The 25,266-nt window shown below is 44.3% G+C and overlaps 3 protein-coding genes across 3 annotated transcripts in view; 2 read left to right on the forward strand and 1 right to left on the reverse strand.

Annotated features, from left to right (window-relative positions):
- ptpn4b (protein tyrosine phosphatase non-receptor type 4b) overlaps positions 1-6,090 on the forward strand; it is a 34,764-nt gene extending 28,674 nt beyond the window's left edge. The window contains exons 16-27 of the mRNA XM_028979499.1: positions 472-619; positions 727-810; positions 914-970; positions 1,537-1,693; positions 2,145-2,311; positions 3,143-3,233; positions 3,342-3,403; positions 3,511-3,657; positions 3,748-3,876; positions 4,729-4,877; positions 5,075-5,210; positions 5,478-6,090. Of these exons, the coding sequence (XP_028835332.1) occupies positions 472-619; positions 727-810; positions 914-970; positions 1,537-1,693; positions 2,145-2,311; positions 3,143-3,233; positions 3,342-3,403; positions 3,511-3,657; positions 3,748-3,876; positions 4,729-4,877; positions 5,075-5,210; positions 5,478-5,576 (1,426 nt within the window). The 3' untranslated portion in view covers positions 5,577-6,090. The remainder of the gene's footprint in view (positions 1-471; positions 620-726; positions 811-913; positions 971-1,536; positions 1,694-2,144; positions 2,312-3,142; positions 3,234-3,341; positions 3,404-3,510; positions 3,658-3,747; positions 3,877-4,728; positions 4,878-5,074; positions 5,211-5,477) is intronic.
- Positions 6,091-11,222: 5,132 nt separating this feature from the next.
- Positions 11,223-15,977, reverse strand: LOC114790877 (ras-related protein ralB-B-like). The gene is made up of 5 exons (XM_028981290.1): positions 15,880-15,977; positions 13,140-13,311; positions 12,857-13,065; positions 12,235-12,412; positions 11,223-12,097 (listed from the first exon to the last, which is right to left on the reverse strand). The coding sequence occupies exons 2-5, from the start codon at positions 13,251-13,253 to the stop codon at positions 11,993-11,995; spliced, it is 606 nt and encodes a 201-aa protein (XP_028837123.1). The 5' UTR covers positions 13,254-13,311; positions 15,880-15,977; the 3' UTR covers positions 11,223-11,992.
- Positions 15,978-17,467: 1,490 nt separating this feature from the next.
- Positions 17,468-23,050, forward strand: LOC114790465 (inhibin beta B chain-like). Its single transcript, XM_028980555.1, has 2 exons — positions 17,468-18,384; positions 20,612-23,050. The coding sequence occupies exons 1-2, from the start codon at positions 18,021-18,023 to the stop codon at positions 21,385-21,387; spliced, it is 1,140 nt and encodes a 379-aa protein (XP_028836388.1). The 5' UTR covers positions 17,468-18,020; the 3' UTR covers positions 21,388-23,050.
- The last annotated feature ends 2,216 nt before the right edge of the window (positions 23,051-25,266 follow it).

The following is a 25,266-nucleotide window of genomic DNA, read 5'->3' on the forward strand; positions in this document are numbered from 1 at the left end:
GTGATTCTGGTGACCAAGAGAGGAAGGGCAGAAGCGAGATAATGAACCGTGGTGGAAGAATGTGGATGTGTGTGTTTCAATTTTTGCAATGCTTTCGCTTATTAAGACAGACACTGATCCCACCCCAGATCACACGCAGTCTCCCATAGATCCCAACAGACAACGCAGAACACAAAGAGGCTTTTAGCGTCGCCGCTGTAACCGGGAGGTGCGCTCAGCTGTTCACATGGGTGGCCGGGATTCTTCTCTCCGCTAATGGACCCTGATGGGGTCCCAGCTTGCTGCTGAGTCATCCAGCAGCAGCTTGCTGCTGCATCCTGCAGCGACAGCATCTGATCGAGGGAACTTTAAAATAGCCCAGGACGTAATGCTAATTTTATTTAATTCACCCGCTGCTCTGATTTTTTTTTGATGCTGCTGTTAGCACTTTCGCTAGAAGAATGGCTGACACTTTAGCGCGTGTGTACCCAGGTCCCCGGACACTGACAGCCAGCCACCCGCCCTGCCACCCAAGCAGTCAAGGAAGAGCCACTTGGGTCAACTCGGCCAGTCCCAGCAGGAGCTGGACAACCACATAAATGAACTATATGATGTGCCATCATCTTCTGATAAGAGCATGGTGAGGCTGGTGCATGGCAGTATTTTCTTTGCCAAAATTTAGTCCGATGTTTCCTCCTTGCTACTTTCTGAGATTTTGTTGGTGAGAAGTCGTTTTCTCCTGCTCAGGTGAATGGAGTCATCCCACATGATAATCTGGTCCTGATTAAAATGAGGCCTGATGAAAACGGACGCTTTGGCTTTAATGTGAAGGTGCGTCCTCCGGCTGAATCAGTCCAACGCGCAACAGACAGCAGTGCGCCGAAGATGAGTAACAGACCCTCCCCCATCTCTCTCTCTCTCTCTCTCTCCACAGGGTGGCTCAGATCAGAAGATGCCCATCATCGTGTCACGAGTGGCTCCCGGAACACCGGTGGGTGGAAGTCACTGTAGCCATGGCAACACCTTTTGCAGTGTCACGACCGTGACCCTTAGCCTAGATTTAAACCAGCAGCGCCAGTCCAATTGATATTCTGGGGAAAACGGGAACACAGAGGCTCTCTTTACAAGCTGCCCATTAAACACTGCTGTTTTTTGAACATGTTGTCTGAAATTTGGAAGTGAAAGTCACCTCCGTGGAGATTCTTTGGTAACAGTACCAGGTCACAACCTCTTCTTACTGGTCTCTGTTCCTTTTTGCAGTTTTTTTTGTTTTTTTTATTGTAGCTCTGGAAATGCAATTAATTTAAGTCAAGCAAATATCCACATTAATTAATGTGTACATCTGCACCTTGTGCTGTGCTGTGCATCACAGGGACAAAAACAATAATATTTCTCCATCAGCCATTCCATGTCAGTAATTCAGCCCTTTAGTTTAAGAATATTTTTCAGGTTCCTTAATGTCTTCCAGAGCTGGTGGCCAGTTCATTCTGTTAATTCTGAATGGGTATCCTGTGCGAGCATTCGGTGTTAGGTCTCATGACCCCTGCTCTCCCACAGGCTGACCTCTGTGTGCCCCGCCTCAATGAGGGCGACCAGGTGGTGCTGATCAACGGCCGGGACATCTCCGACCACACCCACGACCAGGTGGTAATGTTCATCAAAGCCAGCTGTGAAGACCACTCGGGAGAGCTCATCCTGCTCGTCCGGCCAAATGGTGAGGGCTTTTGAGTGTAAGAGATCTGTGTGTGCTGTTTTAGTAATATTAAATGTTTTGCTAATACATTGCATGTCTTGTCTTGTTCTGCTACATATGGAGTACATTTGTTCAAGGATTTGTTCCCTTATTGGAATCCAGATGATAGTAATATTCTCATTCATTCACAGACATTAGTGAAACTTCATAGCTTTCTTAGAACTTTGTCCATTACTAGAATCCCAGTTTACTGTTGAGATTTCAGTCATGACACGTCTGTTGAATCAATTTGAGCTTCTTAGCAGATGGATGGGTTTGAATTGTAAATGTCTCCTGCCTGCCTGAGCTCAATTTTTGGCAGAACTGTTGAGTTAATTGAGTAAAGTGCATGGCTGATATTATGCAGAATCAGCCTTCTAGGAAATATTATTAATACGAGTGTGTGTGTGTGTGTGTGTGTGTGCGTCCATAGCCATCTATGATGTGGTGGACGAGCAGCTAGACTCTGAGCCGGACCTGCAGTACATTCCGGAGCCCTTGTCTGCGGACCCATCTCAGCTGGACCCAGACGTCTGGCGGGCCTCACTGCAGCAGCTGAAAGAAGGCCTGAGCAGTGGCACCATTCTCACCCAGTTCGATGTACGTTCACGTTCCCCCATCTCTCTCACACACAGACACACACACACACACACACACACAGACACACACACACACAAACACCCAATGTGCAGCGTTCACATACTCGCTGTGCGTCGTCTTAACTGAGTGACTAGCAAGACTTTCTGTGGAGTCGTGTTCTCTGTTAAGGACGCAGGATGTCCTCGGTTGTTCGAGTTGAGATGCACCGCAGATAGTACCACTGTTTTTCTTCTGTAGTACATGTGGGCTTGTCAGAAACAGATCAAAAAGCCTTTTCAGTAGAAATCAGCATTGCATGGGACTCCACCGATGAGAGGATGATTTTACTTCCTGTTGATTATCTTAAGTATTTCCTGTTTGCTGAAGTGATAGGTTACCAGTACAATTGTGGTTTGTGGGCAGCACATAAAAATAGATGGACTGAGTTTAACCACAGAGTGTGTGTGCGCATATACACGTGTATACTCATCTTAGCAGTGACTAAATGTCCTCTGGGAAGGGACTATACAACTACAACTAGTTTTTATTTTATAAACCGAAATACTATGTCTTGGTTGCTGATGATTATGGTTAAAGTGGTCTTACATTAAGTTTGTTACATGAGAAATAAACATGCCACCCATATCATGGTCCTTACTCTGATTCGGTAACAAGTGGAGGCATGTTTTTTTTTGTTTTTTTTTAGATATTTCACACGGTTGCTGGTTAGGAAATGTTACAGCGTATCTGTTTTTTTTTTTTTTTTTTTATATGTATATATATTGTGTATATGTTTTTATATGTTGTGTATTCTTTGATTGTTTGAATCAGTACATTTTTTGGCTCTTCCAGCAACTGTACAGGAAACGGCCTGGGATGGCAATGTCTTGTGCCAAATTACCTCAAAACATTTCCAAAAACAGATACAGAGACATCTCTCCATGTGAGTACAAGGCTCTGCTAACACACACACACACACACACACACACACACACACACACACACACACACACTTACACACTGTGGTAAAAATTTCTGTGTTTTTGTACAGATGATGCAACACGGGTCATCCTGAAGGGCCTTGAGGACTACATCAACGCTAATTACATCAACGTGTGTTATCTAAAAATTTAAAAACTCATACAGAATACAGAAACATTCCTCCACACGTCCCCCCCTCACCTAGGCTGGTAGAAACTCTTCTCTCCCTCTGCCCTCAGATGGAGGTCCCAGCGTCCGGACTGTTGAACCGCTACATTGCCTGCCAGGGTCCCCTGCCCAACACGTGCAGCCACTTCTGGCAGATGACCTGGGAGCAGGGCTCCACCATGGTGGTGATGCTCACAACGCAGGTGGAGCGAGGGCGGGTACGTGGAGCTGCGCGGGGCCTGTCTGTGTTCTGCAGGATGTAGGCTTGGTGGTGTGCCTAACGTGTGTATCCCTGTGCGCCCTTCCAGGTCAAGTGTCATCAGTACTGGCCCAACCCCTCAACCAGCAGCACCTACGGCAACTTCCAGGTCACATGTTTATCTGAAGAGGGCAACTCTGCCTACACAGTCCGAGAGATGACCCTCACCAACATAGAGGTGGGTGTTTTCTACAGAATGAGTTCTGAAATGGCCTAATGCTGATGTTTTCCATGGCAACACGGTCATGGCACATTGCAACTCACTCAGTCAGACCTGCAACCAGTTTAACTTGATGGCCTCTGTTCAGGTAGCTTGTTTCCACTCAAGCCCCCATAACTCCACCAAAGAGCTTTTATATTTTTTCTGTCCTCAGGGGACAGTCCTGCTCATTGTAGAGCTGCTGTCTATCAGCATTTTTCTTCTTCAGAGATGCAGTTTCAAGATTGCAAGATTTTTATTTGTCACGTGTATAGTTATAGCAGTACAACATGCATTGAAATGCGGAAGTTTTGGGAGTCTTCTGCATTTTGATAGCGGCTCCCTGATGCTTGCAAATTGAATTAAATATTTCAGTCAGATTACAGTGTGAATGGGCTTTTATTTAAGCTTATCAAGGACTGAAGTTATGATAACTTTGAAAACATATAACTGTTATCGCTTCAGTGAAACATCATGGCAGAGCAATAAGTACCCCAAAAATTGAAAATATAAAATGCAATTCACCTCAAGACTAGTTTTGCAGGTTAGGATGTCTAGGTTGCTGAGGTTCTGGAATACGGAAACAACACAGTCAGCTGAAAACTGAGCCGAGGAGGGCAGTGATTGTTATGGTTTTATGTTTATTATCTCTAGTGTCTTTGGTTTCAGTCTGGCAATGTCAGAAAAAAATATGCTGAAGTATACGGTAATCAATATTTTTGCCATATTGCCAAGCCCTAGATTGGGCCAATTCACTGTAAATCCAATCTCTGTTCAAATTGAATTCAGTGACCCACTATGATGTGCTGCTCTGTGCTCTTCTGCGCTCAGACCAACGAGGAGCGGCAGATCACCCAGATCCAGTACATGGCCTGGCCTGACCACGGGGTGCCTGACGACTCCACCGACTTCCTGAACTTTGTGGATCTGGTGCGCAGCACGAGGCAGGGGAAGGACCCGCCGGTGGTGGTACACTGCAGGTAAAGGCCCAGTGTCGGCCCATTAGCCCCTCGCTCTGACTGCAGGTTGCGTTTCTCGTTTCTGCCGCTGGTGGCCGCGTCGGAATATTGTGTTCAGTCTTGCTGGCCAACCATTACGTCATTTTTTTTATTTTTACTTTTTTCTGGCTTCTGTCCGCCCTCCCTGCTCTCATTCCTCCTGCACGTTTCATTCACAGCGCTGGGATTGGTCGAACAGGAGTTCTCATCACCATGGAAACAGCGATGTGTTTGATTGAGTGCAATCAGCCTGTGTATCCGTTAGACATCGTGAGAACAATGAGGGACCAGAGGGCTATGATGATTCAGACCCCCGTAAGTGTCTGTGTGTTTTGGTAATACAATTGTAAATATCACACCTTGGTAAACCCGCCTGCTGTTACTGAAGCACATGATGTGATGACCCTCCTCATCCTCATCCTGTACCTTCCTCTATGACTTCACTGCATCTGTTGCTATGCCAACTCAGACATATCCCTGAAGTTTAAGCTGAGCAAAATGCCAGGGGGCTTAACAGAGATCCTGTGGTTTTTTCAATGTTGTCCCCTCAGCTCTCACCATTGTCTTTTCTTCTCTCTCTAGAGCCAGTACAGGTTTGTGTGTGAGGCCATTTTAAAAGTGTATACAGAGGAGGTGGTGAAGCCCCAGAAACCCCCCGAGGAAGAGCTGAGTGTGGACTGACCCCTGTCCGGACAACTTGGGAGTGCCTGCTAAGCAGTGGTGCGTAACGAGGGGTCAGTCGGACCACCAAACTGACAGCTGTTGTGAGAAGAGGAAATGGTGACAAAAATACACCATGAGACAAACAATTAAAAAGGAAAATTTAAAGGAAAAAAAAATAAAAAAACAACTGAGCACTGTTGCACTTTATGTTAACAACAAAAAGATATGTGGAGATTTATATATAAAAAACATAAGGTTGCATAAATTGGTATTTTTTAGACTTAACTAGCTTTCAGGGTGATAAAGATGTGGATTCTGCTGTAGTGCCATAACTGAGGACAAACCCACAGAACATTTTGTGCTTTTCTGATCAACCCTGACTGCAAACGTCAGAAAAAGGCTTCATGGCCTTTCACTATTGCAGGTTGTCTGTTTTAAAATAGGTATTTAATATATTTTATTTGTTTAAAAAATGCTATTGATTTGATTTATTTTCTGATGGTGATGTTATAAAAAGGCTTCTTTTTTTTCATTTCTCTTTTTTCATTTCTTGACGGTAGAAGCTCACCAGTTACAAACACCTCATCCACACTTCTTTTTATCCAAATGCTGTTGGGCTGAATAGAGGTGATTCAGTCCCAACCAGCCTGATACTGTCATCCTGCATCTTAACATGGTTGACCATCACATCTGCCACTTTTAAAGAGCACTTGGAGCTGTGCTGGCCTGTGATGTGCTGCTCACCACCGGAGCCAGTACATCTTTCCCATGATTCCCAGAATTGTTGCCATCAGACCTTAATTTTTTTTCTTCTGTTAAGATCCATCAGTTCCCACCAAAAAAAGCCAGCTTGACTACTGTCACTCAGTAGATAGTGCCATGGAGCATGTGTACTGTAATGTGTCGACATCTTCTGTGTGCTGCCAAAAAAAGTGCAAGTTTAAGCTGTCCTGTCCAACATAAGCTTGTCTGCTAACGGATGGACAAGATTCTGACCCATTCGTCCTGTAAAGTGGAGGTACGATGAAGCCTATCCCCTCCCACCTCGGGGGGGGGGGCATGCTGCAGTACAGCTCAGTAACTCCTGACACACTGCCCAGTTCTTGCCCAGCACCTGACCCGCCGACGATGCTGGGGTCGCGGACACCCATACTGGCAATGCCATCAGCTCTGCTGGCAGAGTGGCTTCTCCAGCGGTCATTTAAACCTCAAAAACATAGTTTATTTCCCCTCTTCTCCTCCCTCTCTCTTTTGCAGTTCATTTCAGAAACAAGTTGCTTCTGAACAAGGGTCCAGATGTAAAAACATCTCCTCTGGTTTTATAGAGTTTATTTTTCCAGATGGTACAAAAGGAAAAAAGGACTGGGCTTCCAGGACCAACACCATTTTCACTCTTGAATGTTCTGCAACATGATCTGCTGGGCGTAACTATGTGTCGTAAGAGCTTTGGGTTATAGATTTGCTATTGATATCATTACAGGGCAGTTGGGATGTTTTTTTTTTTTTTTTCAGGGGGATTGGGTGGGGAATGGACAGCACTTTGCAGCTGATTGTGCGTAGCCTTCAATGCTACGTAATAATTTGTCGAGGAGGAACATAGTGAGTTTTTTTTTTTTTTTTTTTGTTTTGTTTTTTTTTAATTTATCAAATTTGTTAAATAAAGACACTTGTAGGGAGTGGAAATCAAACTACCTAGTGTCATCTGTTAAATATCTGTAAATACTATGTTGTATATTAAAAAAAATCTCATGAAAAAAAACATTGTGTTTTTAAATATTATTTTTATAAAGCATTTTGGGGAGAACACCACCAAACAGAGAACAAATGAACAGAATGGGCCGGAGCGGGCATCTGGTTGGCTAGCAAAAAGTGCTCTCCATTTGCCCGGAAACCGAAAGAAGGAAACATGTGCTGTATCATGTGCCACATGACACAGTTAACTAGATATTAATCAAGTATGAACTTCATTACACACACACACACACACACACACACACACACACACACACACACCCATCTCATCCCATCCCACTCCCACATTTTTGCCAAAGCCAGCAGAAAAGCCATCTGCGGCGGTTTGTAATGTTGGCATTTAGAGCGTCTACCTAAGCACACGTCAGCAGAGCTAACAAGATGGCAAAAATTACACAAAAGCTTCCGAATTTTTGGGTTCATTGCAGTTATGTGCGTTGTCTCTGTGTTGCTGTATTTTGAAGCTGGCTTTGACAAATACCAATCATGTGTAAATCAGATGGGTGGTTTGTGTCTGCAACACACTGCTCTGTTCTCCACCATACCGGTCGGCCGGAGGATCCCTGTCCCCATCCCATCAGCCATTTCCGTTTCTTCATTACGGTTTCACATCCCGGAGCATAAGATGTTATTCTTCTTTACATGGCAAACTTTCCAGCAGCACATTGAAGCCCACGGTCCTCTGGTGTTGCTCTGCTGTACAGAAAGTGAATGTACCAATTCTGTAGTCATAAGAACTTTAAGAGGTGACACTGTCTTGGCTTTTGAGGTTTGAGTATTTTTTTATATTGTTGTGAAGACAGGGGAATCTACACCAATTTCTTTTTGTTTTTGCCCCACAGGCTAGGAGGTATGTGTGAAATGTGTATGTGTTGTAAATATGAGCAATATTATGTCAGTTAAGTGCCGATGTTCTGTGAGTAAAGTCTTTAATTTCTGCTTTGAGTCTCAATTATTGTTGGTCTTGTGTTCATTTCGAGGGGTGAGCACCAGCCGGGACAAATGGGACATACACATACATACATACATACATACATACATACATACAGATGCAACATGGGTACAATGGGTTGTATTTAACCTATTGATATACATATATATATATATATGTGTGTGTGTGTGTGTGTGTGTGTGTGTGTGTGTGTATAAGTACATGTATGTATGTATGTATGTATATATTGGTTCTGTACTCATGTATGCCCATTTGGTTCTCACCCTTAGGTAGATTTTGATTATCAATTCACTTGTTGTGCTGCTGTTTTTTTTTTATTTTGTTCTCATGCCTGCACTTGACAGGTTAGCAAATATTTCCACTTAAACCTTCATTTGAATCGAAATGAGTCTGCATTTTATACCCCAGGTAGGCAATTGCTGAATAAATCCCCCCACCAATAAGAGTCATGAAAATTTTAGTCCAAACTGTGTTGACCTTTGACCTTACACAACTCCCTTTGGGAACAGGGATCAATTTTGTAACTAGTTACCTTTTTCTTTGGCATCAGTGCTTATTGACTGATTTCAAGCCAATTCATTTATTTTTACCAAGCCAGCATGTGGAGGCCCACAAGGAGTTCCAGGCTAGATTTGAAAGTGCTAATTGGTGTTTCTCAGGGATACTGTTCTAATAAGGTGTTAATATAGCCAGTCCAATGGGATTTTAGAGATTTTGAAAGCCATGCACCAAAATATTGTTCCATTTATTTTTAGATAAATTACACAGTATGTATATTAGTTAGATGTGGTTATGCCAGGCTATGGCTGAATTTTTGTGCATGTTTCCATAATTATTAGTAAGTTGGTCAATTAATGTAATGAGAATTAGGTCAGATCACTTTATTTTTTTTTAATATAGGGTGTGCGCGCACAAATCTGAAACCACCACAGATGAAACAGAAATATGAATGGACAAAGCTTTTGTCTTGCCACGGAGACAGCAGCCAGACAGAAGGCTTTAGAAAACTGATGGCAGCTCCATCCTCATCCCCACTCACACAACAGATTTCCACAGCAGTGCTAACATGCACATCCAGGTCAGGCCAGTCATCTGGAAGGAGCAGAAGAGGCCCCCACAATGCAATGTGCCTGGGAGTGACACATGTACTGGGAGCCAATAAACGAGAACAATAGCGGATGTTAATCTGTTTTTTCTGTTTTTTTTTTGTAATAGCATTGTTTTAGAACACAGTGGTGTCACTGTGTCATGTTCTGTGTTCTAGGTGGGTTCCTAAAGACTTAGGAAGCTGCAGAATGCAGGAGAGTGAACATGGGGGCATTTAACTCTATTCAGTCTCATTACCAAAACACAGCAGGGGAGCCTGTGACTTGGTCTGATTTGTAGATTATGAGGTGGAAAGCCAAGTGCCGCCTTTGCCTTCTTGTCTATGCAGATTTACATGCAGTCTTGAGGGAAGGGATCTATATTTTATGAAGTGCAGTGGCAAAAACCGTCTGCCATCCATTATTTATGGCAAGCAAGATATTAAGAGTAAATGAGCTCATATAGAGGGGTGAGAAAAAGACTGGAGTACGTGAGATTTTGGCCAAATTTTGATAAGTATATCAGGCCATGATGAATCATTTTCACAGTAGATCAAGCATTAATGAACAAACTAAATAAAATATGGGACTTTTGTTTTGATACCCCCCTCAGAAATGGCCAAATCACTTACGCCTCAACCCTTCATGCGCTTTAAAACACTCGGCTAATATAGCAACTGAATGATGAGCAGTAAGTGGGGTGGAACGCAGCGTCATAAACTCTTACAATTCATATGCATGAATAATATGCTTTCCCTGTGAAGATGATGTTTTAAATTGAGATGCATCACAGTGCAAGCAGGGAACATGGAAGAGGGCCATGATTATGATTATGTGATGACTGGGTCAGAGCATCCCGACAAACAGAAGATCTTATGTCTGCAGCATGCAGTGCTTAGTTCCACATTAGTTCCAGCAACAGGGTCATGGTACCCAAGCAAGGAATTACAACAAGCCCGTCTGGTCCAATCACACAATTTAAGGCCAATTTAGTTTGGAGGAAAAAAAAAATAGCTGAAGTGCTCTGATAAGAGTTCATTTTTTTACACCCAGTGGAGGCCTTCAGGGAACTTGTGGAGTTTTGACGTCGAAGCTAATCTGTGTACGTGGAGAGGGCGAGTCCCACACAGACAGTAGCTCGATGCTGCCCCCTACTGAACTGAGAGCTGCTTTATTTATAATTAAATAATGACATCACTGTGAATTAAAAAAATCTCAATTTTCTACTTGTATACAGAGTAAAGCAGTGAAAAGGACCCCCCCAGTCCAAACTGTGTTGACCTTTGACCTTACACCACTCCCTTTGGGAACCCTAACCCAGTCAAAGGGAGACCCCGCTGCTACAGTTGGTGTAGATTTGCCCATTGGACCTGGGTTAAGGAATTACAGAGGAGTGTTAACCGTGTGATAGCTGCATGATCTTTTGTGCATTGAAAGTCAGCAGGAGAAATTTTATTAATCCCATAAAGCCACCATCCCATCATTAAAGTAGCAGCTCAAACAAAACAAAGACTCACCACTGGGGAATTCAGGCTTTGCAGCTAAAACCAGTGCCTTTGATGCCCCAGATCCTGAATCCAATTTTTCTAAGCAGCAGACAAGGCAGTGGGAGCATCTGATAAGTACAGACATCCCTGGAGTGAAACACTTCCTGTCAACCTTCCTGAGAAAATGTTTCAGTGGCATGTTTTTTCATTGCACACCACTCATACTGGGACCAACACAGCAAGTAAAACAGCAGCAGAAGCAGGATCAACACACTTTGTAATTTATGTAGCACAGACCTGACCTTCGCAAGCATGTGCCTGTTCTAACCTTCATTAGCTGTCCACAGCATTTGGTTATTCAGAAACTGATGATAGAGCAACAACAAACTGGCTTTCAGATCAATATGTTTATTCACAAAACAAGTAAGGAATCATTTGGTCAACAAGAAATATACTTTAAAAGCAGTTTAAAATTGATTCACATACTTTTTAAGGTCAAGTGCTGAAAAAAAAAATTCCTGTTACCTGGGTTTGTTCTTAATGTTAAAAAAAGAATATTGATTTCCTTAAGAAGAAACAATCTGCTGCGTTATAAGTAGCCCTAAACCCATAAAGATGGAGAAAAAGTAACCCTTTTGATAAACATGGAGAAAAAGTAACTCTTGACATAGTAAGTGAGGTATAAGACTGATACAGTTACAGGTGGTAGAGTTACTGTTTTCATATCTTACCATACTTTCACACCAGAGGCCTGGGGAGCATCACAGTTCACTCTGGCTGCCCTTCCAGAAACGCTGCAGAGAAGGGAACGCTCGGAAAACTGAGCAGCTTTTAAAATTCCGATTGGTAACAGCTTTGCTCATTAGAATAGAGTTGGCCAGATTTCAACTTTAAACACCCAAGACATCATTGGTATCCCCACTACTGGTGTGAATGTAGGGTCATCTGGACTGGTCTCCAGTCAGGCCTAAGAACCTCCCAACTAGTTTCTCAAGCCATCAAAAGCTATGGAGCACTGATTCACTGGGTGGAATTCAGTATGGACCGGTTGGGGGACCCTGAGGGCTGGGTGGGAGAACATTGGACTGGAACGCTGGAATGTTGTGACAGCATGTCAGGAAAATGCACTGTTCCACACAGGTGTCCCTTTTCTTTTTCCTATAGAATGCAACATCTCTTCTTTTTCCTCTCACCATCCTTCCTTCCCTCCTTGTTTTCGGCCTTCTTTTTTCCTCCCACTTCACGCATGAGGTCAAAGAAAACCTTTCAACACAGAAAAGGCATGACCATCAGCACCAAACCATGCATCACAGTTTGCAGTAGTGTATTTAAGAAGACAAATGAAGGAAATTGCATCAGTGTCAATCCAAGGTTATGAATGCGAGAATAAAAAATATCACCTTGTCAACGTTGGCTCGTGTCTTAGCCGAGGTCTCAACGTACTGCACGCCCCACTCTTCCGCCTTCCTCCTGGCTTCATCACTGGTCACCTGCCGATGTCCCTCCAGGTCTGACTTATTTCCCACCACTAACAGTGGGATTGTGTCATCCTCAGCTTTCACCCGAAGGATCTGCTCCCTGCGTAGGTTAAAAAAAAACAACATGGAGAACTGATCCTGGTCCAGCTCGCAACTGAATGTGATAAAAACATAATGAAACCCACCATGAACCTAATAAAACTTAACTTGAACCCACAATGATGGGTTCAAGCCCCACTCTGACAAACCAGATTAGAACCGTCCTTCATCAATAACCTCCCAATCAGAACCGGTCAATATGAATGTCAACAAACCAGCAAAACCACCAGGTTTGGAGCTCCTGCTACCACAATCGAGGCCCTGAGCAAAACACGTAATCCACTGATGGTCCAGGGGGACTGAACCAGTAATCAGTAGATCTAAGAAGGTCACACAAATGGAGCTCAGAAGATAATTTGCTGCTCCAATATACAACAATTTTTCAGTGATATTCAGATCTTCGACCTATAGTCTTAAACATCTCATGCGAATCAATATAACGAACCTGAATTCAGAAGTTGCCGTGAAGGACTCATGCTCAGTGATGGAGAAGACCAGCAGGAAGCCCTCTCCACTGCGGAAGTAGTTGTCCCTTATGGCAGCGTAGTCCTCTTGGCCAGCCGTGTCCAGAATGTCAATCTGGACCTCGTCCCCATCCAGGACAACTTTTTTTCTGTAGCTGTCAGCCTTTGTGGGTTCATAGTCCTCAACAAACTAAACACAAGCACAACAATTAAAACCTCCCTTGTCCAACCAAGTCTTCTTTCCCGCCCTCCCGAGGAACTCACCTCATCATACATAAACTGCAGCGTGAGCGCAGACTTGCCAACCCCACCACTGCCCACCATGATCACCTTGTGCAGCCCCAGAGAGCTCTGGTTCTTCGACTTGCTAGCAGCCATGACCCCGGGTCCACGCTTTCACTCTCGCTCCCTCAGGCGCCCTGTCCAGCGAACACACCTACAAACCGAGAAAACAAAGACTTACGCCAACGAACCAACCACAACATGCTTCACATCCAAACAAAGGGATCTTTGTTCTCCTAGTGTGTGCAGATAACAAAAACTGTCACATTGTGATTATTAATTACTCCACAACGAACTGGCCCAAAAAATTTTATTAACTTAAAATAATATTGTGTGAAAATAATGTAAAAGCAAGAACACAACCCTAAGTTGCTCCAGGGAGACTGTCCCTGTAACTACTGATTGTAAGTCGCTCTGGATAAGGGCGTCTGATAAGCAAATGCACGTTCGTATGAATGCAGAAACACCTAAAATCAGATCGAACTAGGAGTCTGGGAGCCGGAAGAGTTGACAGACATGACGCCGCTATTCAGCGTGGATTGTGTCACTTTTGGAACATAGTCCAGTAATAATAAGAAACTTGTTACATATGCAATTACAGTTTTTGCCCATTGCTTGAACATGTTTTGCAAAACTCTACACACAACCAAATAAGGCACAACACCAAGTCTATGCCAAATTGAAAGGCAAATCCAAACATGTCAAAATGTCACTAATGACAAAATGATAGCCACTTGCATCACATGTTTAGACAAAAAACGACTTTAGAAAATAACACAGGTTTTCGCTCTCACTGTTTTTATTCAGTTGCACAGAAGGCACGTTTTTGCAACAACCAAAGAATGAAACACTCAGTACTGTACATTACAGTACAATGATTTCAATGAATGCAAAAATAAAACAAACAATGCACTGCTGTAACAATGCTTACGGATCCAGCGGTCTGGTGACGTCATCAACATCACCTCAAAGTCTCCATACGCCTGTTCCAGGCATGTGGTTGGCGGTCATATATGCGCCATCTCCAAACAGAAAAGAAAATGTTCTCTAGTGTTTCAAATGGTGAGTAATCAAAATGATCCTGGTTGGTGAACCAGTTCCAGACTAGAGCAGGCCGATGGGGGAACCAATATGGAATGATGGTGCAGTAGACCCCTGGCACACAATGTGATATTGCATAATTGTAATTTGGACAAATATAGTCCAGCCTCATCATTGTAAATAAATTCATGGATGGAACTGCTCAGCCTCATGTCCAAGATCCTCTGTAATGGCTTTACGCAAAACAGACGACACTACCACACATACAGAACGTGAAGTGAGCAGTGGGCGGCCATGAAAGGTTCCCAGGGAGCAGTGTGTGGGGACCTTACTCCAGGGGACCTCAGTGGCAACTTGGCGGTTCGGGATTTAAACCTGCCACCCTTCGGTTACTTCCTTAGCCGCTAGAATACCTAACATTGTATACACACACACACAAACACACAATATCAAAGTCCTTTGTTCCTCTCAAATGGGACCCCGTACGATTGCTTCACAATCATGTTCTGCTTTACCAAGATGATATTGGAAATGCCCCTCCGGCCGAGGCCCGTCCACCTTCAATTAATGTTGTTGCTTGTGGAGACGGATTGCATTGTTTGCTCTGACTCGGTTCACAATAGCAAGTTCCTGTGGTTTGGTGAACAGGCCTTGACTCCCAATAGGTTCTTCTAGCCGACAAAAATGCAAAACCAAATTGTTTTTTTTAAATACTGTATATACCATACAAAGAACTAAAACATTTTAGCAAGTCATCAAAACTACTACTTTTGTTTAAAGAAAAAAAAAAAAAAAGTACTTTTGTGACATTGTACAGTACTGTAAACATTCTAGATGCAGTCTGAGTAGAGTTGAAGACATACCTGTTATCCAGTTGGAATGTCCTTATTATGAAACTGTGAAAATGAAGTTTAGGGGGGATTTTTTGCAGTTTCCCTCATCAGAAATAACGGTCCTTGCACAGCCTCTTCAACCCCATCCCCTCCTCTCCCTGCCTGCAAACTTATTAAAATGGCTTAGGGGAGGCATGTTTGTGGTTGCCTGATTGTGTTCAGTTTTGAAAGTATTTTCAATTAACCAACGTGTCAGCCTATTTTGATTTCATTTTGGAACAAAGTGCCTTGTATGAGTGAACGTATGAAATAGTCTGTGGTGTGTTGCAGAATTGCAACTGAAGTGCAAAGCATTGCTTTTAATTAAGGTATAGTGATAACATTTTTTAATTATGCCACTTTGGTTTAAGCATGTGTCTAGTGTTTAAGCAATGGGAAAAAACTGTAAGCAAGAGGCAAGTTCACCAAAGATCATTATTTTGCTCAATCATTCTCTAACAGAAGTGTCCAGCATTTACGAACTATTTTATTCTTGAATATCGTTAGCTGGCGATGATTCACTGTTTTTTTTATTGTTAAAGTGAGAGAAAAATGTTCTTCCCCGTGCACGGTCCCTAAATCCCGCCTCCTCGCAACTCCGGATTGGCTGTCTGCTCTTCGGCGGTGACGTCGCACCGCCCTGTATCCAATCAGATTGCGTTTTACAGCCCTCGCTCAAACGTGCAGTCGAAACCAGAAGTGGAGCCTTCTCAAGAAATAAAACTGGCGCGACAAAAAAAAGCTGCGAGTTACACGTATATTTGTTAAAATCTCATTAGTAGATGCGTGTAAGGAGTAGCGCGTCTCACCCAGCTCTTGTCTGCTCTGGTTTCATGTAATCATGAGTAATCCGTGGGTCGCTGAATTCCACACTTCCCAACTTTTCTCTCCCTTTTTCTGTCCCCACCTACCGGAAGTAAATTTGATCAAAAAGGGATGTGAGGTCAGGAAGGAAGCAAATTTGAATTTGAAATATATTTAGATATATGTGTCCTGAATATATGAATTTCATTTAATTTAATTAAAGAGAATTTTGGGGTAAAAAACTAACTTTAAATAAACAGAATACCTATATATATTGAAATGATATATTATAATTATGAAGGTTCAAGTGGGCAGTAATTTGGATTGGTTGTCTTCAAACCGCATCCTGAAAGACCCCAGCCACCCTGCACTGACACTTTTTACTTTCCTGCCATCAGGCAAAAGACTCAGAAGAATTCACACACGCACAACACGATTCAAGAACAGTTCCGACCCCAGTGCCGTACACACAGTGTGTTTCTACACCCAGTTACTGAGGTCCTCTCTCTATGAGCAATAAATCGATTTATGCTTTACTATATATAACTTACTTAACATTATGCACTGACACTTTAAATTGTGCACATTCACTTCATGCAACTTAGCCTTCTGTGACTTATTTATTTTTTCTTCTATGTCTTCTGTGTATCGTATCCTATGTTCTGTCTGCGAGGGAGGGGTTTTCAAGTAAGAATTTCATTGTGCTCTGTACGCTGTACTTGACAATAAACTTCACCCTTCAGTTTCGAGAGAACGCGGCCACGAATCCACTTCAAATTCCCAAATGCACATGGGGTTGCCAGATCTGATAGATTTCTGTTTGCATGATGTTGATATTGTAATAAATAAATGTGCGATCTGAACATATTCATGTGTAAATACTTCATGTGGGTGTAAGTGCGCCCGGCCGCAGAATGGGGGCGCTCGTCCATTGCCTTCACAGCGCACGAACAAAAAGCTGGCTTTTGCCCGTCCTGTGAAGTGGTTCGGTAGATGCGCAAGCTATATATATTTAAAAGAAAATTAAAACCTCGATTGTAATAAGAATGAAAGAAAATGTAAATTAGCGACAATGCGCGCGGTTTTAGTGCAACGCAAACCTCGGTTTCTGTCACCTGAGACTGAGCACAATCTGCTGGACTCCACTCTCATTTCATTTGTATAAAAAGTATTTTTAAAAGTGTTATACAAAATGTCCAGAGAGTATTCACTCGGGCTTTGTCCGAAGTTCAACAGATAATAGACGCGAACGGAGACCTTGGACACGTTTTTGAACGCTCATCGCCAAGGTCTCCATTACAAGGACACCCCTTCAAACGTGAATTCAAATTTCAAAACTCAAATTGCATCGCATTTTTTATTCATTGCGTCACAAAACAGGTATATTATAGTAAATCGCCATTTCAAGCTCCTTTTGCGCGTCTAACCCCAATTCTATAATCTTCTAAAGCCAAGTCAGTAGGAGGAACCCACGTGGTCTCAACTCCCGTATAAAAAAAAAAAAAAAAAAAAAAAAAAAACTTTGTGAGTGTTACTCGACGATCGCGGGAAGGAGGCGAGCCTCACGCCGCGCCGATGGTCACATCTCCTCACGGCCCGAGTGCAGGAGGACGTGTCCGGAGAGAGCGCGCAGAGCCCCGCGGAGCCCGACGCCCCACGCCACGCCACGCCGCGCACCGACACGACGCGCACCGCCTCTCGGATTCTCCCTAATTGGCTCCTGGTCGGCGGCCAAGCGTCTTCCTGCGCGCCCATCCTTCGCCCTGACTTCGTTCCGCGGGCCGCCCGACGGTCGACATGGCATGACGAGACGTGGCGCGTCCTGCGTGGAGAGGGGAGAATTACAGTCCCGCATCCCCACACAATGACCAAAGAGCTGCGTTAGGAGGAATAAAAGCGAAATCCCAGGATTACCATTCAGAACACACACACACACACACACACACACACACAACCCCCCAATTCCCACTCCGCACACAATTCCATGGACAAAGTGGATTTTACAACCTAATCACTGAAACTTTTTTTTTTTTTCGTCGTCTTTTTATTTATTATCATTATTTAGTTGTATTTTTCCGGCTCTCGGATTACGAACTTCCTTCGGAGACTCGGGAGAGGTTTGAGAGGGGGGATAAATAAGGGGAAAATGGCCAGGTTCGTGACGGCGCTGCTGTGTTTGGGGACCTGTCTTCTGTCCACGCGCGGCACGCCGGCGCCACCGACCCAGACCGAGACCCGCAGCACCTGCGCGTCCTGCGGCTCCGCGCAGGCGGACGGCGACCTCATGGAGGCCGTGAAGAGGCACATTTTGAACAGGTTGCAGCTGCGGGAGAGACCCAACATCACCCACCCCATCCCGAAGGCGGCGATGGTGACCGCGCTGAGGAAGCTCCACGCGGGCAAAGTGAGGGAGGACGGCCGGGTGGAGATCCCGAACGTGGACGGACACGCGGGTTTCAGCAACGAGGTCGAGGAGGAAACGTCCGAGATCATCAGTTTCGCAGAAACAGGTGCGTAAAGACGCGTCTGGCACATGCGCAGTGAATGCGCTTTTTTTTCGCATTTATGATTTATGACAATTAAAGTGTTTCTGTACGTATCACGCCGGTTTCTGGGCTGATAATAATGCTGGTCACTGGCCACAGAGTGTGTGAAGTTGTGAAAAGTGCTTTACGAATTTACTTTTTTTAAAATTTTTTTATCATTCCTAGGCAATATGGCCAGTAAAACCAGTGGGGAGGTCCCCAATAAAACGATGTTTTTTGGGGGGGAAATAAGGCAGCTTTAGAAAGTTCGTTTGAAATAATGAGAAATACAAATAGAAAAAAAATAAGTAAATGTTGGGAGTCCGGTAGGAATAAGATCCTGAAGCTGCCGAGCTTATTCTGTCTGAGCAGCCACTTTTCAACACAGTGGGTTTTCTACCCAATTTAGTTTGTGTAAAATGAAGGGAATAAAAGCGGTAAATGTCGTGGACGAGGCCCCGCTTGTGAACCCCCTTTTGCCTTTTTGGCACCCCAGGGTGGCGGCTGCCAGCTGAACATGGCGCAGTGACAAGTTCCAGGAACAATTTGTTGAAATGCCTCACGAGGGGAACTTGAATTGATCAGCGATGCCACATGCCCAGTTAGGGGGATGCGGAGAGGAGCTCTCCTGGCATTCCGTGCCGGGCCTTCTACGGACCACGCCATTCCGCGGTTCTGTTGGACAGCAGGGTTTACTCTAAAGCTACTCGAAAACTAGAATCCACTTTGAAATCTAGTTACATTTACTTATCAAGAAAGCGTTCTAGTTGAATTCTTTTCACTCTGTTCTGGGCATTAATACGGCAGAATGTGGCAGAGGTGCGTTACAGAGCTGAGAACAGCGGAACGGGGGTCTCGGTGAGGAGCCGAACCCGTTGGCACACGGGCCGCGCTTGCTGCCTTCGAGCCTAATTAGGATGCAGGCCGACCCGGGGACGTGGCGGTTCTGAATGATCCCCAGCCAGCCAGGGCGCTCGCTTCCTGCTCTTTCCTGCACCCCAACTGCAGAAATTTCTCATGCGCGGCTGCATTACTCAAGGTCAGGAACTCGACCGTCCAGGCACCTCCACCGTCTTGGTGCCGGAGGCGCAGAAACGCCAAGAAGCCGCCAGATTCGCGCCGAAGGCATTTTGCGTGCTTGTTTTGGTCCGGATTGGTGATTTGGGGCGGCTGTTCAGTTCTGGCGACAGCATGCGGTCTGCCGTTGAAGGAGATGTTGAGTAATGACACACAGATTACTCCCCTTGTGTAGCCTGTGTAGTTGTGCAGGTGGGGACACGCTGGGACGCTTCAATTATAGGCCACAGTGGGCCCACCCAGGTATTGTCCTGCCCTGCGTGAGACAGCCGGGCTTAGTTGTTGGGTTTTTGACCCTGTAGATTTGTCTCTTCCTGCTCTTTCTCCGGCCCGTTTCTCCCGACCGCTCCGGTCATTCAGGAAGGTCAAAGAGGTTTTTTTTTTTTTTCTTTCTTTTAGTTCCGTACTGAACTGCCACTAATGTGCATGCACAGTGGGACAAAATATCCACACAGACGTTAGACCAGCATCCAGTGTTTTTTAAAACACCGCGAGGGGAGATAAAGTGATCTTTCCTTCTTTCCCAGGGAACCTGTTGGTTTCACTTAAAAAAAGATCCGTAACCAAGGAGACATGAAGCTTATCAGAAGCGTCTTAGTTATACCATGAACCGTTTTTGAAGTAGTTTGAAAGCAGTTTACTTGAAAGGGGCTCGTCCATCAATCTTGGTCGTACGCTTGGTAGGTGCGCCCTAAAACCTGGCGATTAGCTTTAAAGCGAAACCCGGTGCCACTTCGTTTGACATCACACGGCTCATCGCGTCACCTGCGTGGTGCAGCGAGTGCCGACTTTCGCCGGCTTTGAACTTTTGTGCCGGCTCTCCCCCTTACCCTTCATCTCCACCTTGACCCCCGCCCTCCTCGTTGTCACTGAATAGACTGAGAGAAATGTCCGTCAGGTCTGTTTGCTGAGGTGGAGCCGTTCGGGGGGGAGAGGGGGTGACCGCGTGCGCATCGTGACGTGTCCCCACCACCCACGTCGCCTTTAATGTGACACACTAACACCGCCTGATCCCTTTACGTTGAAGTGGGCAGCCCTTCAGTGAAGATGTGAGGGGCCGGGAGCCCACGCTGCATGTTAATGTCTCCTCCAAAGCGAGTCGCTGGGAATAAATCCATGTTGTCCTCTTCCACAGATGAGCTGGTGTCCTCCAAGTCGAGCCTGTTCTTCGCGATCACCAACGAGGGGAACCAGAACCTGTATATAGCCCAGGCCAATCTGTGGCTGTACTTCAGGCTGCTGCCGCCCCCCTCCGAGAAGGCGCTCCGGCGCAAGGTGACGGTGAAGGTGTACTACCAGGAGCCGGGTCTGGGCAGCAAGTGGAATCTGGTGGAGAAGCGGGTGGACCTGAAGCGCAGCGGCTGGCACACGTTCCCCCTGACCGACGCCGTGCAGCTGGTCTTCAGCAAGGGCGACCGGCGGCAGAACCTGGACATACGCTGCGATGGCTGCGACTCCTCCGGCGTCCTGCCCGTCCTGGTCAACCCCGCGGACGAGTCTCACCGGCCCTTCCTGGTGGTGCAGGCCCGGCAGGCCGACAACAAGCACCGCATTCGCAAGCGGGGCCTGGAGTGCGACGGCAGCAGCAGCCTGTGCTGCCGGCAGCAGTTCTACATCGACTTCCGCCTCATTGGCTGGAACGACTGGATCATCGCCCCGTCGGGCTACTACGGGAACTACTGTGAGGGCAACTGTCCAGCCTACATGGCAGGCGTGCCGGGCCTGGCCTCGTCCTTCCACACGGCCGTGGTGAACCAGTACCGCATGAGGGGCATGAGCCCCGGCTCCATGAACTCGTGCTGCATACCCACCAAACTCAGCACCATGTCCATGCTCTACTTCGACGACGAGTACAACATCGTGAAGAGGGACGTGCCCAACATGATCGTGGAGGAGTGCGGGTGCGCCTGAATCTCCGACGGCATGGGAAGGGAGGACTTTTGGACGTTTGTTTATTTTATACACAGAAAATAATATTGCAAGAATAATTATAGTAACAAAAGTAATATTTATGAACATTTATGAACACTCGCGCACACGCCCCCACTCATACATGCATGCACAGAACTCGTGTACATATTATTTATGTTTGTTAATATCTTCTGGTAGGAGCATTTACCAATTCTGCCAGCATGTGATTCTGTCCAAGTTTTTAAGCACAGGTTTGTAAAAATGACTCTTAGGTATTGATGTTTAAAGGGATGTGAGTGGGGTGGTGATTATCAGTTTACCTGTTTTTCTCTGATCTTTTTTACCTTCCACTGTCCTTCCTTTCAAAATGGTCGAGTACGTGGAGTTGTTCTGATGAAGACAACCAATGATGGAGGTCTATTTTGACTGCCAAATCCAACCCTGCCTCTTTCCAAATGACATCTGCGAACTCTGAAAGCACTGACGTAGCACCACACCAGCACTTCTGAGAAGGCTAACATCTCACTGACATGACAAAAACACCCCAAAGTCACAAAGAAAATATAAGGCGAAATATTTCAGGATTGTGCAGAAAAAGGAGAATCCGTGACTTTTCTCAAACCTCTTTGGTATTAGGCTTCACACCCTAGAAAAAAAATGCAATCAGCAGACGTTCTGATACAATCAGGTCACTCGTTTGTCTGTGTTTCCAGAGAGCGGACATTCATGGGACTTGCTGCAGCTCAAGGGCACTGGATAAATCAGCCGTTGTGTTCTTTTGGTTCTTCAGCTGGGCTTTTTTTATGCTCCCTCAAGTAAGGAGCGAAAAACAGACAGAGTGCGTCAATCAAAATGTACTTAAAATGAGTGAAGTAAAGAATCTCACTTGTCTCAAGTTGCCATATTGCTCAGCTGGCCAAGGTGCAGCATAGCACTTGCAAAAATTCCTAAATGCACGTTTTAAGCACTTGCAGACTAAAATGCCTTCAAAGGGTACTTCAGGGCCCACCCGCCCTTTTCACAATCCTTAAAAAGAAAGAAAGAAATCAAAATAAGTGCCGCATGAGCTATGCAATGTATAGTATTGAACCATACCCGACGAACTGAACTTTAGCTACTAGTTATTAATACTTATCAATACTTGAAATGTACTCTTTCGCTTCATCTTCAAGGCGAATGGTTGTTACAAAGTTTGCACTGAAAAAGTTGTCTGATTAAAAAAAAAGATAATTAAAAAAAAAAGAGAACTGCCATTGAATAAAAGTTATTTTTTATAGCAACAAATTGAAATCTGTTCAAATGTATTATACCTAATCATGGAACCAAAGAGGGGTTGAACTTAGCTATTATTCAATGGCAAGGCCATTGCATTATTTCGTATGATATTTTGATCTTTTAAGGGGCCTAAATACTCTTATCAGGGTACAATATTATGGATTTCCATTTCAGCTCTTTTTTTAATCTTGTACATTAGACAAAAAGGAATTTCATTTTTTTCCAACAACTTTTAATATTTTTTAGTTTTTTTTCTATTTAATGTTTTTAGTTGCTTCAAGAATCCTTTAGAGTCAAAATGTCATCTCTGTACAGCTTATGTAAAATAAGAAAAAAATATTTTGTTCTTTGTAACTGTTATGAAATAAATTTCTTATTCTGCATTAAACACATCTTGCACAGATGAGTGTTTTGGGTGGGGAGGGACCGTTCAAAGTGAGTTTTTTATACACAGTTTATACTGAGGCAATGCTGTTGCTATTGAGTCACCCGCATTTACAGCAAAGTATGCAGCTTGAGAGCCACTCGCATACAAAGCCAGATAGTTCTTAGCTTAAGTACCTGTTGGCTCGAGGCTGTAACAATTATGTCACACCCTGCACAGTGGGACAGGGTGTCCATGGTGAAGAGATGGTCCAATCCGGGGTAGAGAGGATCAGTTGTAATTACAGGCTGAGAGAATTTGGTAAGACCAGCGAAGGTCAGCTGGTTGGCCTCAGGTCACATTTACCTTGACTGGGTGACCTCCGTGCCCAGCACTGCCTTAGACAATCAGAACCATTCAGGGTTACGCCTAATGCCTGTAAAATCCGTGTCCCTATGCTTTCAGAGGACCACACAACACACCATCCAGCTCTCTCTGACGCTCATCACCATATCATATATCTCAGACGTATCCATTAGTGTTTTTCCAGCTGACTGACGCCATTTATGTAGCAGAATGAAATAACACAGTGACCTGTCAACTTATGTACAGTGAAGGCAAGTGAAAGAAGGAAATGAGTTTAAAAAAAAAAACGACACAGCCCCGCGGTGAGCTGAAGGTACAGCAACGAGAGGCTGCTGGAGTGTGCAGGGTTGACAGGTAAGCTGTTTTATCATGTTTTTGAACATTAGAGGATCCACATGAGCTGCAGGAATGTTAATGACGGTACAGCGTCCCAGGCGCCTCAGCATTTAACCGCATTAAACAGTCTGCTGCAGAGCCCGGCGTGTGTTTTTTTACAACAGGCCAAGCCAGGATGACACGGTGCTGTCATGCAGAAACCAATAAGTGTTTTGTGGCAGAATTACAGAATCTCAGTCAAACTCAGGTATGTATCATGTGTTGCATAAAATCATTGAGCTCAAATTCATCGATTGAGCTTCTGCAGTTTTGATTTATCAAAGGAGTTGAGAATCTTTCTCCAGTCCACTGATTCCTTGACTGTGCTTATACATTTTAGACTAACACGGTCTACATTTTCAGACTATTAACGGTGTTCTTGGAACATTAATATGAAAGCAATATACAGTGTAATACAGTGTAATAAATGTGTCAGTCCATCACATTTAACAAGAGCGAACTGTTTTGTAATGTATATCTTATCATACATGAATACGCACAAGTGTGTCAAAGTGTGTGTAATGGCCACATATTTGCACGTAAAGCATTATACAGTGTAATACAGTGTAATTAATGTCTCAGTCCATCACATTTAACAAGAGCGAACCGTTTTGTACTGTATATCTTATCATACATGAGTATGCACAATTGGGTCAACGTGTGTGTAATGGCCACGTATAAGATGTGTTTTCGTTCTGCACTGCGGATCTGCTCATAATGTAAGAGATTTTTTTGAAGAATGCTGTGACAACTTGAGGCAGCTGCAAACCGCAGAGAAAATTGTTGGGAACAACAAATGTAAAAAAAACAAAAAAACAAGTGAGTTGGCATATGTTATTACAGGCTGAATTACATTAATTCTGGTGTGCAGCAGGCTGCAGCCATAACCTGTTAATTCACAGCTCCAGACCACAACTCAGGTTGGACCTCTGTTATTATGTTGTGTGGGAACCAGTACTATCACAAATGCTCCCTTGAACAGCCAATTAAGGCATTAACTGGTCTGATTTACCCGTCCGGATAAATACAGGTGACCTGAGTCAACTCAACACTCATAATAGCTTCAACAAGTGGTCTGCAAGAGCTCTGCCTCTATTATATGGAAACAATACAGTCACATTAAAGTGCCATACCTTCCCAAGAGAAAGAATCGTGATAAGAGCGCTCCAGGAAAATTACAGATAATGAAGGATTGCCCTATTTATATTAAAAAGACAAAGGATACAGATGTTTTCAAGCATCTTGAGATCATAGTTGTACTGAGAAATGTATTGGTTCGCTCTACATGAAGCCATAACAGCTATTTCCAGCCACCATAGTCTTGGCTTTATGAACAGGATTTATGATCAATTTGGTGTTGCTTTAATGTACAAGACAAATTATTAAAAAATGAAGACATTCCTACATAACCAATGCAAGTGTGCCAATTTAGAGATTGATTATTAGAAAACACTTCTGAAATTATCTTAATACAGATGAAAACCGCTGCACCAATAAGC

The sequence above is a fragment of the Denticeps clupeoides genome, chromosome 5 (assembly GCF_900700375.1).
Source record: "Denticeps clupeoides chromosome 5, fDenClu1.1, whole genome shotgun sequence".
NCBI classification, from domain to species: Eukaryota; Metazoa; Chordata; class Actinopteri; order Clupeiformes; family Denticipitidae; genus Denticeps; species Denticeps clupeoides.

Excerpts from the sequence above, each read along its gene's own strand:
- LOC114790877 (XM_028981290.1), bottom strand. The coding sequence starts at position 13,253 with ATGGCTGCTAGCAAGTCGAAGAACCAGAGCTCTCTGGGGCTGCACAAG. Across the intron at positions 13,066-13,139 it reads TGCAGTTTATGTATGATGAG|TTTGTTGAGGACTATGAACC; the intron begins GTGAGTTCCTCG and ends GCTTGTGTTTAG. Across the intron at positions 12,413-12,856 it reads ACGGCAACTTCTGAATTCAG|GGAGCAGATCCTTCGGGTGA; the intron begins GTTCGTTATATT and ends TAACCTACGCAG.
- LOC114790465 (XM_028980555.1), top strand. The coding sequence starts at position 18,021 with ATGGCCAGGTTCGTGACGGCGCTGCTGTGTTTGGGGACCTGTCTTCTG. Across the intron at positions 18,385-20,611 it reads CATCAGTTTCGCAGAAACAG|ATGAGCTGGTGTCCTCCAAG; the intron begins GTGCGTAAAGAC and ends CCTCTTCCACAG.